This window comes from Rattus norvegicus, chromosome 18, assembly GCF_021556685.1.
Source record: "Rattus norvegicus strain SHRSP/BbbUtx chromosome 18, alternate assembly SHRSP_T2T, whole genome shotgun sequence".
Taxonomy (NCBI): Eukaryota; Metazoa; Chordata; class Mammalia; order Rodentia; family Muridae; genus Rattus; species Rattus norvegicus.
The window spans coordinates 41,653,699-41,665,825 of NC_141551.1; the positions used below are offsets into that span (position 1 = coordinate 41,653,699).

General features: G+C 41.5%; 2 protein-coding genes and 1 pseudogene across 11 annotated transcripts in view; 2 read left to right on the forward strand and 1 right to left on the reverse strand.

The window, feature by feature from the left end:
• Lvrn (laeverin) overlaps nucleotides 1-6,973 on the forward strand; it is a 97,804-nt gene extending 90,831 nt beyond the window's left edge. For 6 of the 10 annotated variants that reach the window (XM_087593281.1, XM_087593282.1, XM_087593284.1 and 3 more), the window contains 2 exons: nucleotides 2,316-2,391; nucleotides 6,436-6,972. In XM_087593281.1, coding sequence (XP_087449407.1) covers nucleotides 2,316-2,391; nucleotides 6,436-6,576 — 217 coding nt within the window. In that variant the 3' untranslated portion in view covers nucleotides 6,577-6,972. Of the gene's footprint in view, nucleotides 1-1,713; nucleotides 1,758-2,315; nucleotides 2,392-6,435 lie in introns of all 10 variants that reach the window. The other 4 variants (XR_015642435.1, XR_015642436.1, XR_015642437.1 and 1 more) reach the window with 2 other exon arrangements.
• A 1,112-nt stretch (nucleotides 6,974-8,085) lies between these two features.
• Lgals1-ps2 (galectin 1, pseudogene 2) lies at nucleotides 8,086-8,572 on the reverse strand (annotated as a pseudogene).
• Nucleotides 8,573-11,624: 3,052 nt separating this feature from the next.
• Arl14epl (ARF like GTPase 14 effector protein like) overlaps nucleotides 11,625-12,127 on the forward strand; it is a 30,951-nt gene continuing 30,448 nt past the window's right edge. Inside the window, exon 1 of the mRNA NM_001432546.1 lies at nucleotides 11,625-11,798. The gene's annotated coding sequence lies outside the window, so the exon portion shown is untranslated. The remainder of the gene's footprint in view (nucleotides 11,799-12,127) is intronic.

Below are 12,127 nucleotides of genomic sequence, written 5' to 3' on the forward strand. Positions count from 1 at the left end.
TCTTCATCAGGATACAGAAGTTAATGGGCAACACTGATGGATCTAAACTAGTCCCTTGATTAATTTGTTGACTCCTGCAAAGCTCACGTGGGAATTCAAACTTCAAAATTGCTTTAAACAACTCACTAATCCCAGAAATAAATACATGGTGTCACCTGGGCGTTGGAGAGCACTCTTGTCTTGCTGTGATGCCTGACTCACGTGGGCACCTCCTTAATCAGTGGAAGCCTCTAGACTGGAAAGTACAGCATGAGAGCGTGTTTCTATCAGAACAGATTTCTCACTTCAAAATTAAGGAACTGTTGGTTCAGTCATTCTGACACATGTGTCATAGTGATGTTGAGTGTAAGAAAAATTAGGTGCAAGCCAAAGGCACACAATGATATTTTTCCAATACTTGTGCAATTTTTCTCTGCTCTGAATCTGTCTCCTACCTCGAGGGCCTTAATAATGAAAAAGATTGCTTTTAATGTAAAAGGCCTACATGCATAAGTTTTATTCCTCACAAGAATTTTTCTTGCCTTTAGAGAATAGAAAAGTATTGGCAACTTCCTAGTAAGACTTAAATTCTACTCTCTAAAGTGTTGATTACTTCACGATTGATTTAATTAACCAATGTAAGTAATTAAATAAAACATATAAAGAATTCCTTAAAAAAACAAGAGCAACAACAGCAACAAAAAAACAAAAAAAACTTCTAAATGAGGCTCATTATCTCCATGAAGTTTGTAGAATTGTAAGTGCATAAACTTTTAATGCATGGCTTCCTTACTTTTATATTTTATTCATAAAATATGTTATATTTATGGTAAATAGAATTAGTTTACTTCTTTTGCACAGTCTACTACAAAGCATATTGTATACTCAATTAAATTTGTTTTACAAATTGAACACATTTGTTTCTAGTGTTTAATTTATATTGGAAGTCTTATTCAATTTTGCTAATGGTTTTTCTGAATAAACAATACAATTATGAATTGTTGAAAGCTGAAGTTCAAATTAATGATGAAAACATATACACTTAAATGGCAAAGGAATGCACTCTTAGGTCTTTATATATCAGAATATCTATGGCTTATTGAAGTTATAGTAGGCATTGAACATAGTTATGTTGCAAATCTTCATGATAAACTAGATTGAAAGGCACAGCTGCAACAATTTTTATAAAGTTTCCAAGAAAGAAACCCAGAGTTTTCGGCTACCTAGCATCATATAGGCATAGCCCTTCTGAACCTAGTAATATGCTAATACCACTTAATTACACATTTTCTGATAGACCAGTTATCCCAGGAGAAAGAGAGAGATGTAAGAGACAATGTTTTCCACCTCTGTCATCTCAATTGCAAGCTAAACAATACTGGTCTGTTGTCTGTCTACTAATTGACACTTAGGGTTTGATTTTGTGCTCTGTGAAATGGCAGCTATTGTGTTCCATACAGCCTAAAGTTTTCTCTTGTAATCCAAAAATGCAGTTGGTTTGAATGCAGAACTTGGCCACCAATAATACATCATGAAGGAAAGAAATCAAAGCCCTTCCTCTTGATGGCATTTTAGTAAGAGTAAACCCTCATTTGATTTCTCTACTTCTCTTTCCTGTCTTTATCCTCCTCTGAGAGTTTAAAAGGATGTATGTTATCTACCAAAGTAATTTCTTATTCAACCCACTATAATAATCTTATTTCAATTTTCTTTCTTTTTTAATGCATCCAAAAGTCAGTCCTTCCCTCTCCCCCCTACTACAGCAGTACTTTGTATCGGTATGTATCTGTTCTTTCTTTGTAACACTTTACAATATTTGTTTTCTAAATGGAGCTAAAGAAATCATGGTACCAAGACATCTTGAGACTGTCCAAATATAGAGATGCACATGCTAGAAAATACACAAACATAAGTTTAAGCATACCGCAAAGCATTTTAGCCAGTGGGTTTTGAAATTTATTCCATATTCACTATTCTTTCGTGAGAGACAGCATTTACTTATTTATATACATCCTTATAAAGTTTGTTTGCTTTGAGACATTGTCTATGAATTCTAACTGACCACAGAATAGGTGCCTATGATTGTTGTTATAAAGAAATATATTAATATTTAAATAAAACTGCAAACATTATTGCACAAAACAGTGTATATAAGTATTTCTTTAGTGTTAGTAGTTATCTGCATAACAGATTTCCTACTTGCCATGCACAAATTCATGCATGGTTTCCCTTAGATTTGGGAAGATGATATCAATGAGGCTATGTATCTACTGCTGAAACATGCAGCTTTTTTCCAAGTACTGTTGCTCACTGAGCAGCTCCTCCTTGCTTTGCAGGTATGGACCACAATCGCTGAACACTCTAGTGTCCATCTTAGGGAGGACTGTCAGCACAGATCAGCAGGTTATGGAGGTAAGTACGGAAAGTGTTGTGAAGTTCAACGACATTTGGTAAGCACTTTTGTTGTAAGTTGACTTGGTAAGATTAAAATTTGTGTGCTTATCTGAATCGTCTCTCTATGCTTCATTAGTGCCATTGGTATTGTATCGGTTGGGTTTTTCTAAAGCAGCCAGATTGCATATCAGAAGTCTTGCATATCAGATATTTACAACACATTATAGTAGCAAAGTTACAGTTATGAAGTAGCAACAAAATGTCCATCACAGGGTGAGGAACTGCATTAAAAGGTCGCAGCATTGGGAAGATTGAGGATTTCTTTCACTCCAGAAATAATCTTACCTCCATTATACAGGAGCAATCCAGTTTCTCCTTAGCAGTCTGAACTAATCACCCAGTAATAGCTTGCTGGCTTAAGGGCTTTGGAAGCCCACAATGGCTGGGGAAGTCTGAACTTCTAGATCCTTGTGATGTTTGCTGCCTCCCCAGGCAGGAGTGCTCCTCCATCTGGAACCAAAAATTCTAGGCTAGCAGAACTTAAGGAATGAAAAGTTTCCCTAGCGGGTCAGTAAGATGTTAGCTAATGCAACCAGTTACTTCTCCACCCCGTAGTTTCTGAATCTATGAACAATGGCTATGGGAGAAATCATACCATGTATTGGATGTGGCTTCAAATCATTCACTGCTGTGTGGAGAACCTTGCTCCAGCCTTCCTGGCTACTGTCACTTAATTGCTGCTGTAACTGTGTCTCCAAAAGGTCATTACATCATTCTATTAGGCCAGCTACTTCAGGATGATGGGGAACATGGTAAGACCAATGGAGTCCGTAAATATAGGCCCACTGTCACACTTTTCAGCACTTCAGAATCTGAAGTTCAATGTCCTCAGCCTCAGTAGGGTCCCCTAACACATCCCCAGCCCATGTTACATGATCCTTTTCCTTACCAATCAATGTCCTTTATTAAACTGCTGACACCCTCCAAAGTTGGGTATCAAATTCCAATGCTGGATTTTGTTGTCATTCAACCAGTCTTATAATGAGAGCTTTGGTTTTCTTTTCTGCAATTTGAGCTCCATGGCTTCTGGAGAGAAGATTCATTTCCAGGGCATACTTAGAAACTTTTAGATTATGTCTGTGCATCTAGAGCCAGTCAATTGTATCACTGGGTTCATTTTTGTTTCTTGCTACTGTATCTGTAGATGCTGTAAGTTGAGTAATTTTACCAGCGTTCATTATTTTCCTTTGTCACTGTATCTGGAGATATAAGAAATTGATTAATTTTTATCATACAATCCATTCTTTTCCTTTATCAGCTTATCCAAAAATGCTAGAAACAACCAGCCAGTATTATTTTCCTAAAAAACTGTCAAAAGTTATGTGTACAGTCACTAAAGTTCCTTTTTCCTCCAGCAAGCCCATCAAATATTTCAAACAATGGGCTTTCAGTGTTCTCCATATTACCAAGGGAGTCAATAAGTATGGGTGTTGGTAAATTCTAAAATCTGTTCCAGATACTTAGCAACTTCATCAGAGCCACTCCCTTAATTACGTATGTCTTAGTTTCTTTTCTGATGCTCTAATAAGACATCATGACTGAAGCTACTTACACAGAAGAGTTTACTGGGGGCTTGCCAACTTTAGAGAGAGTCCATACCCATCCTGGCAGGGAGCACAGTAGTAGTGGTGTTAGCTAAGAGCTCACAATCCGGGGTTGGGGATTTAGCTCAGTGGTAGAGCACTTGCCTAGCAAGCGCAAGGCCCTGGGTTCGGTCCCCAGCTCTGAAAAAAAGAAAAGAAAAAAAAAAGAGCTCACAATCCACACATACAAGGCAGAGTGAGACCTAACTGGAAATGGCCTGAGCTTTGGAAATCTCAAAGCCCACTTCCAGCAACATACCTCTAACAAGGCCACACCTCCTAATCCTTTCCAAACAGTTCCCTCAACTGGTGACCACGTATTCAAACTTATGAGCCTATGAAGGCTATTCTCATTTCCACACCCTGTTTCCCATAGGCTTGTGACAACACAAAATGTATTTAGTCTAACTTCAGATTTCCCCATTGTCTTTCAGTTGATACTATTAAAAGTTCAACATACAACATCTCTTCTCAGACTCAAGTCATTCTCTTAATGGTAATGTCTTGTAAAAGCAAAAATCAAATTACATGAGTCCAACATACAATGACACAGAATGTGCAGTATCATTACAAAAGAGAGGAGTTGGGACACAGTGAGGAATGACTGGACCAAAGAAAAGCAGTCACCCAGCAGGGCAAACTCTAAATCATATAGCTCATGTCCAGCATCAAATGGGTTAGGTGGTTCTGTCCTTTCACTTGCCTACAATACACTTCTCACTCTCAGGCTGGCTCCACTCCATGTCTGACAGTCTCCTTAGCTCTAAGACTTCTAATCTCTTGGGATCTCTGTCATAATCCAGGCTTCATTTCCACAGTTTCACACAGTGGCCTCTCATTGTCTATAGCTGTAGTTGATTAAGCCACTCTAGTCCCTGGCAGTGATGGCATGAGTTCCTTGCTACCTGCCCCAAAGCTCTGGATTCTCCAATGAAACACACACACACGCACACACACACACACACACACACACACACACACACACACACATACACAAACAGCCTCATATTTAATATGTATTAATCAGCTCAATGTCTGTAATGAGATCTGATGCCCTCTTCTGGTGTGTCTGAAGACAGCTACAGTGTACTTATATAATAAATAAATAAATAAATAAATAAATAAATAAATAAATCTTTAAAAAAATCAGGTCAATGTCTGGGCCACTCCCAAACTTCCACTTTGCTAATACCTCCCCTCTGATACTCCTGAATTATTACTTATTAAAATCTACATTCCAAGTCTTTGCTACCTTAGACCAAATAGGAGATGTGGGGGCCCTGGGGCTACTCTTCCCTGCTCTTATGTGATTGAATGCTTTCTCTCCTGTCACTCTCAAGCCTGATCTTCCTGCTTTCTCAGCATGTACTAAACCTTCTTCCCTTGGTTCCCTTGCCTGGGAATCTAAAGCCCTGCCTCTGTCTCCCAGCCCAGCCATTGGCTGCCAGCAACTTTACCAACTAGAACCAACTGGAGGCAGGGACCTGCAGTGTCTTACATGCAGGATACTCACATAATTTGGGGGAACACAATTAACATAATACAAGCAATGAATCAAATCCACAGCAAGTATCCTTTGACTTCTTAAAGCCTTCATGCAGGGACTGCCCTGCCACACACTGCCTGATTTCACTGACCCTCCTTACCATGGAGGAAGATTCTATAACCCCTTCCATGTGTATCCTTGATGACTCTAAGCCCAGGTCCACATGGACAACACTGCCAACTTTGGCAGCCTGCTTGGGATGGAGCCTAGCCCCTGGAATCACATCTACAGTACACCACCATGCCCCATTTTTAATGAAGGAATTTAACTCAGATCCTCATGTTTGCATGGGCAAACACTTTGCCAAATGAGCTAATTTTCCAGCCCAATTGTACTGATTTTTCATATTAATTTTCTATCCTGAAACTTCACTGAATTGTTTATTTGTTCTGATAAATAAAAGATCATGTCATCTATAGACAATGCCAATTTGACTAAAACATTCAGAAGTGAAGAATAACATCTATACAGATATAAGAAGCATTGGTATTGCCCTCAGAAGCTGCCACGTTCCCTTGAAATACAGAAGGGTCTCACTATGTCTCGGATCACAAATCTTTTGCAATATACAGTGCATATTCAGTAACTATTTGGTGAGAGTTTTGATGTAATTTGGAAATAGAGAAAATAGTAAGACCAAGTTCTTACTGTACTCCTTCTAGTTGACATGTCACCCTTCTGGGGAAGTATAGTCGTAATCACACTGCCTCAGTCACAGCCTCTCCAGGGACACATGCTGGAGGTCTACACAGCTACTCCTGTCAACCATCATTGCCTCTTTGCAAAGTGATTTTCCTATTTCCCGTGAACTCTGTCTTCTTTTGTGCCAGTGAGAAGTCTGGTGGCGCTGATCAGTTGTCTCTGTCCTTTTAGTTGCAGCAGTTCCTCAGCACTGTGTTGGAGGAGCACCAGAGGATTGTGGCTCATGCCAAATTACAGGAAATGAAGGCGGAGAATCTGAAAAACAAGAAAAGAATTGCCAGGGTGGTTGAGTGGCTTCGGAAAAACACGTAATTTTCGGCTTCTGCATCTTACCGTCTTGTTTACTCATTGTTCTGTCTTTCGTGTTCGGCGACTCTGGAAAACCCACTCAGCTTCTTTTATTTCAGTCCCGTTCCCTACTCAGAGTCATTGTGCTGATGACCCGATTTATTCTACTCCATAGTAATGCTTAAATGGCATAAGGCTAACTCTCATAACTGATATGAACCCCTTTACAAACCCAGAAGATGTAATTGTACAGTACCTTGCATATAGCAGTGCATTAGTAAAACTAATATGTTTTAATGGATGCTAATAAAACTTCTGTGCTGGGTGTCTACCTGGCAGCATCCACTGGCTTGCCACCCCTTTACCACCTTCCTTTCTGGAGAAAATGTAAGGAAATGAATAAAAGTTATTTTGACTTGATTTCTTTCAGAAAGATTTTTACGTTTTTAAGTTTGTGTGTGTGTGTGTGTGTGTGTGTGTGTGTGTGTGTGTGTGTGAAACCTTGTCTTGAGCTGAACTATACTTTAGTTCTCTTGATTTCTATGGAAAAGGAATAGCAGGAAATGGAGCTTTTCTTTCTCTCTCACACACTTAAAGCTGAGCAGAATGGGAAGCAGCTATCACGTCTGCTTCTCGCCTGAAAAAAGTGGCCCTTTTGAATAGATGAGGGTTCTAGGCCTGAAAGCTTGGAAGTACATGCCAGAGGACAGAAGTGGTGGCTTTAACTAACTATGGGATCTGTAGGATGCTGGGATTTCTACCCATGCAGTGATCACCATATCATTCCGATAAGGTCCCTTAATTTTAGCTTATCTCATTTGAGATAAACACAGCTGTTAGTTCCATGGATTCTCAGGAGAAGGAATAATCCTGTTGATAAATCTCAAGCTTCACTTTGGAGATCATTCTAGGAATACTCTGTAATGGAGAACAGATGGCTCTAGTCTCTTCAAAAGGTTGATAGTCTCCTTCATCGCCACCAGCCAAACCCCAAAGCATAGAAAAAAATATTTATTTTAGGAAGGAAGAGAGAGAGAGAGAGAGAGAGAGAGAGAGAGAGAGAGAGAGAGAGAGAGATCATGACTTAACTAGTTATAAGTGGTATAATGAATCTGGCAAATGATGTCATCGGCAGGACACAATACACTTCAGCAAGCACTTCCTGCAGATTGCACTGAGCATGCTCTGTACAGGATTATCACCACTAAAACGCACATCCCTGCTAGGCAGTATCTATTCCTGTGGATTAAAGACAAACAAAATAAATCATACTAATATTCTGTTTGTTTAACAAAGAGATCTAAATTCTAGGTTTGTTAAACAAATATAGGGAACATGAAAAATAAAAACAAACAAACAAACACACACACACACACACACACACACACCAAAAAACAGACAGCTCAACGTGGAAATCCTTATTCCAAGTTTCAGAACCTCTCCACTTCTCAACCACTGCCCTAATTCTCACACTGGAGACTTGACAGAGCTGTGAATTTAATTTACATTGCAATGATGCATCTTAATAGACTATCATAGAGCTACTACAGAAACACAGGATTTCTTCTGCGTGGAGTTGTGGGGAGCAGAGGAAACTGCCTCTTTGGGAGGCTCTGGGCTAGCTGTCTGGCTTCTCTCATAGGCCACGGACTTGATCGTGAGGTAGCCATCTGCTTCTATGTAGTTGATGGCCTCTACGTTGAGGTAGTTGGAGAACTTGAAATGACGTCCATCTGGCTAGTTGATGGTCAGCCCAGCATGGTTGAAAGATGCACACATCCATGATGCTCCCAGGCTGGAAGGCAAAGGCAGACCCTTTCTTCCATCCTCCAGACTCTGCTCTGCTTGCTGCCACACACAATGGTGTTGAAAAGGGATTGATTGATGTGTAGGTTCTGATTGTTGCTGTCTTTACCCTGATTCAGCGCAAAGCTCTTAGCTTTGGAGGCCATCTTGCCTCAAACTCTGAGGCACTCCCTTGGTTTGGGATTCAGATTGCTGGGACCAGACCACAGGCCATAACTGAAGCTACAAGACTATTCCTGGATTTGCTGCACCAGCTGCCTGAAGACTGGGCCTGAGGTTGAGATGCTGAATCTTTTAAATTCAGACTCCATTTTAGAGAACCTGACCTAAGTTTGAACTCAAGTAAACTAACAGACTAGTACCTAACATTCGTTTCCAAGTTGCCCCTCCAACAAACCCAAGCCTAGCCACAGTCTCTAGACTAATTCCCAACAAGACCAGCATTTCCAAGTTACACCCTCAACAATATCAGCAACTCCAGATTATTTCCCCCAACAAACCTGCAACCCCAGGTTACAAGCCCACCCCCTGCCTAATGACCACTACTGCCCAGGAAAACAGAAATTTAATTTATGATCTGACACCCAGCACCAGACAATATTGTTAAAGGCCACAGTAGCTTTCTAATTAGATGCCTACACACATATTCCCTGCTTGCTGCTTACTATAAAGCCTTGCCCGAATAGAAGTTTGGGGCTCCCTACCACCAAAACCATCCTGCATGATGGTACTGCATTGAGGGTGGGGGCGAGCTAGCTTGAATAAAGACCGTACTGTGAGTTGCATCAGATTGGTTCCTGTGTGTGTTTTGGGGGATCACTAACATTTCCCTGGCACAACAAGGTCTCAGGGCTTCCTTAGGGCTTAATACCTTAGAGTTGCTTAGTTCTTACATGTTGCTACAACATGTCCACAACTTGCTACCTTGTATAAAGTGAGGTTCATTTAGTTCCCATTTTAAAAAAAGATTTACTTATTACTTTATTTTGCTTGCATGCATATGTACAGATGTATACTGTGTGCACGCTGATAGAGGCCAGAAGAGAGCACTGGTTGGAGTCCCTGAAACTGGAGTTATAGACAGCATGAGCCTCTATGTGGGTACTAGGAACTGAACCTCAGTTCTCAGGACAAGAAAACTCCGAAGAGCCCTCAATCTCTGAGCCATATCGCCAGGCCAGCCTCCTTTAGTTCACATTTCTTGAAGGCACAAAATTCATGATTGGGAGTTCTGAGGTCAGGCTTCGCCTGGTCCTAAGTTTCCCTATATTATCTAAAACTGGGATTTGCTGCCTCCCAACCCCCATGAGTCTTACTCTGAGAGATTCCATTTTATAAGCAACACCTAGAGATAATTTAAATAGTAAAGAGGTGTATAGTTTGCATGAGAATGCTATGGCAGTCCACACAATTGATTTAAATATGTCTTGGTGTCTGTGAGGTCTTGGAACCTACATCCCACAAATGCTGCAGATGTCTGCTTCTCCCTGCAACCCACCATGTGTTGATTGATTAAAGCTACTGCTGCTGCTGCTGCTACTAAGGAAAGCTAAGGAATTCGGGGTTCCCTTTGTGAGTAATAAGTTTTACTGAAAGGACCCAGGAGGAATTTTGGATATCATTTTATTATATTTTGATTGAAAAATATCAGGGTAAGTGAAAGGAAAATTATACAGATTTAAGGTTTAAAAATATAAAATTAAAAGAATAAGTTTCAAAATCCACAGACTCAGGGCTAAACACTGTCCAGGCAGGGCGGGGCCCGCCCTGCAGCCAGGACTGCCAGGCCATAAAGATAAAGAAAAGGAATGCAGGAACCAGCCCAAGCTATCAAGACTGACTCATAAACCATTTGGTAGGAGGGCACCTCCCCCAGCTTACTCAGAGTCACACTTTAACCAGATGTCCTTCAAACCCTGATAAGCCCCTGGCTTCTAAAAACCGGAATGCCCCAGTCAGCACGTACTCTTCTGCTGTGTTGTGATCTCACTGCTATGTTTGAATGAGCCAATCACTTATAGCCGTGCCAACTCTCCCCCTCCCCCTGTTCCTCACCCTATAAAAACCCCTTGCTTCTAAAAGTCGGGGTCGACACCTCTGTCTCCTGCGTGGGATATGTGTCGGCCCGGAGATCCCCGTAATAGATCTCCATAATAAACCTCGCCTTTGCTTATTACATCCAAAATGGTCTCTCTGTGTCTGGGGTCTGCGATTTCCCAAGACATGAGTAAGGGTCTCTCTTCGGGGATCTTTCATTTGAGGGCTTGTCTGGGATTGGTGTTTCCTGGGGCGGGCCATCCTGAGACGAGAGCTAGGATCTTTCAGTAAGCAGCCTGTGGATCTCAGCAGCTGGTGAGGGATACAAACGGAGAAGTGGCAGTCACACTCCTTGAGTTAGGGTGCAGGAAAACGGAGGGGTTCAATGATGGAGGAGAAGGAGGGAAGACATCTTTTGAGAAAGGTTGAGGGCATCTAGATATCAAGGTAGGCATACTTGGGATTTGGGTAGGTATAGAAGAAAGAGGTAGATGGGTAGGTATGAAAAGTTTTTGTTTTTGTTTTTGGTTTTTTTTTTTTGAGTTAGAATTCAGAAAAGTGGGCAGGCTTAGCAGTAAAGATCTTCAGGCAACTAAATGGAGCGAAGGACTTCTGGGATGAGTACGTATACTGTCTCGCTGAAGGTATAATTATCTTCCAGATAGACTAGCTAGATAGATATCTTCCAATCTCCTTAGCTAGTCTTCAGACAAATCAGCTTTCCTGAGGGCTGGTTTCCTGGCCAGGTGACTGACAGCCCACGTTGGATGAACTCTTAAGGGACTTTAGAAGTAAATTTTCTTCTGTTTCCAGGAGTTTGCCTCCATCCAGGGACAGAGGAAGAACTCACGTTCCATTCTGTTGACCAGGAGGAAGTGGCTTTCCCTTAACAGGGATTAACAAAGCCCCGACACTCCGACCGTTTCCCATGGTCGTTGTAAATCTTAGGAAGCACTGATTATGATGCTTCCCTTTTTTTTTTTTTTTTTTTTGGTTCTTTTTTTCCGAGCTGGGGACCGAACCCAGGGCCTTCCGCTTCCTAGGCAAGCGCTCTACCACTGAGCTAAATCCCCAACCCCATGATGCTTCCCTTAAAACCGCTGTGTTACCAGGGAAAGGGATGATGGGATTCCAGGCAGATTGTGACGGTCCATCCTCTATGACTTCCAAATCTTCTCTTCCTATCTAGACACCTTATAATGACACTAGGCAACAGAGTTATGTCCCACACTAAAGCAAAGGTCCAGCCCAAGTGCACACTCTTTTCTTGAGACTCTCTTGCATCAGTAAGGGTTGGATTAGGAACTCAGATACCTGTCTGCTCTCTGAGAACTCAACGTAAGGGATTAGTAGAGGAGAGCTGAAATGGCAAAGACCAACGGACGAAGCGAGAGGATAACATGGTAGGAGCTACAAGGTGCAAGTAGCTCTCTGTCCCAGTGGGAATGCCACAGTGAAAGAGAGCTGGGCTACCTCAGCTACTCAAGGGCTCATATGGGCTATGGCTGTGGTCTAGTCCTTGGGGGAATTGGTTGGCTCCACTGTCTTGGCAAATTAGAAATCAAAGACAAAGAGGGGGCCCTGGAGCACTCAGATTTCTGAGGAAGGAGTGGTCAGCAGGGCTGATGCCACATCTGGGAGTAAGAATGGTTCGAAACACTGAGGGGAAATTCTTTGAAATGGAATCTAACAGGCGAAGCAAGTGGGCAAAAATAAATCACTGTGGGGCTGA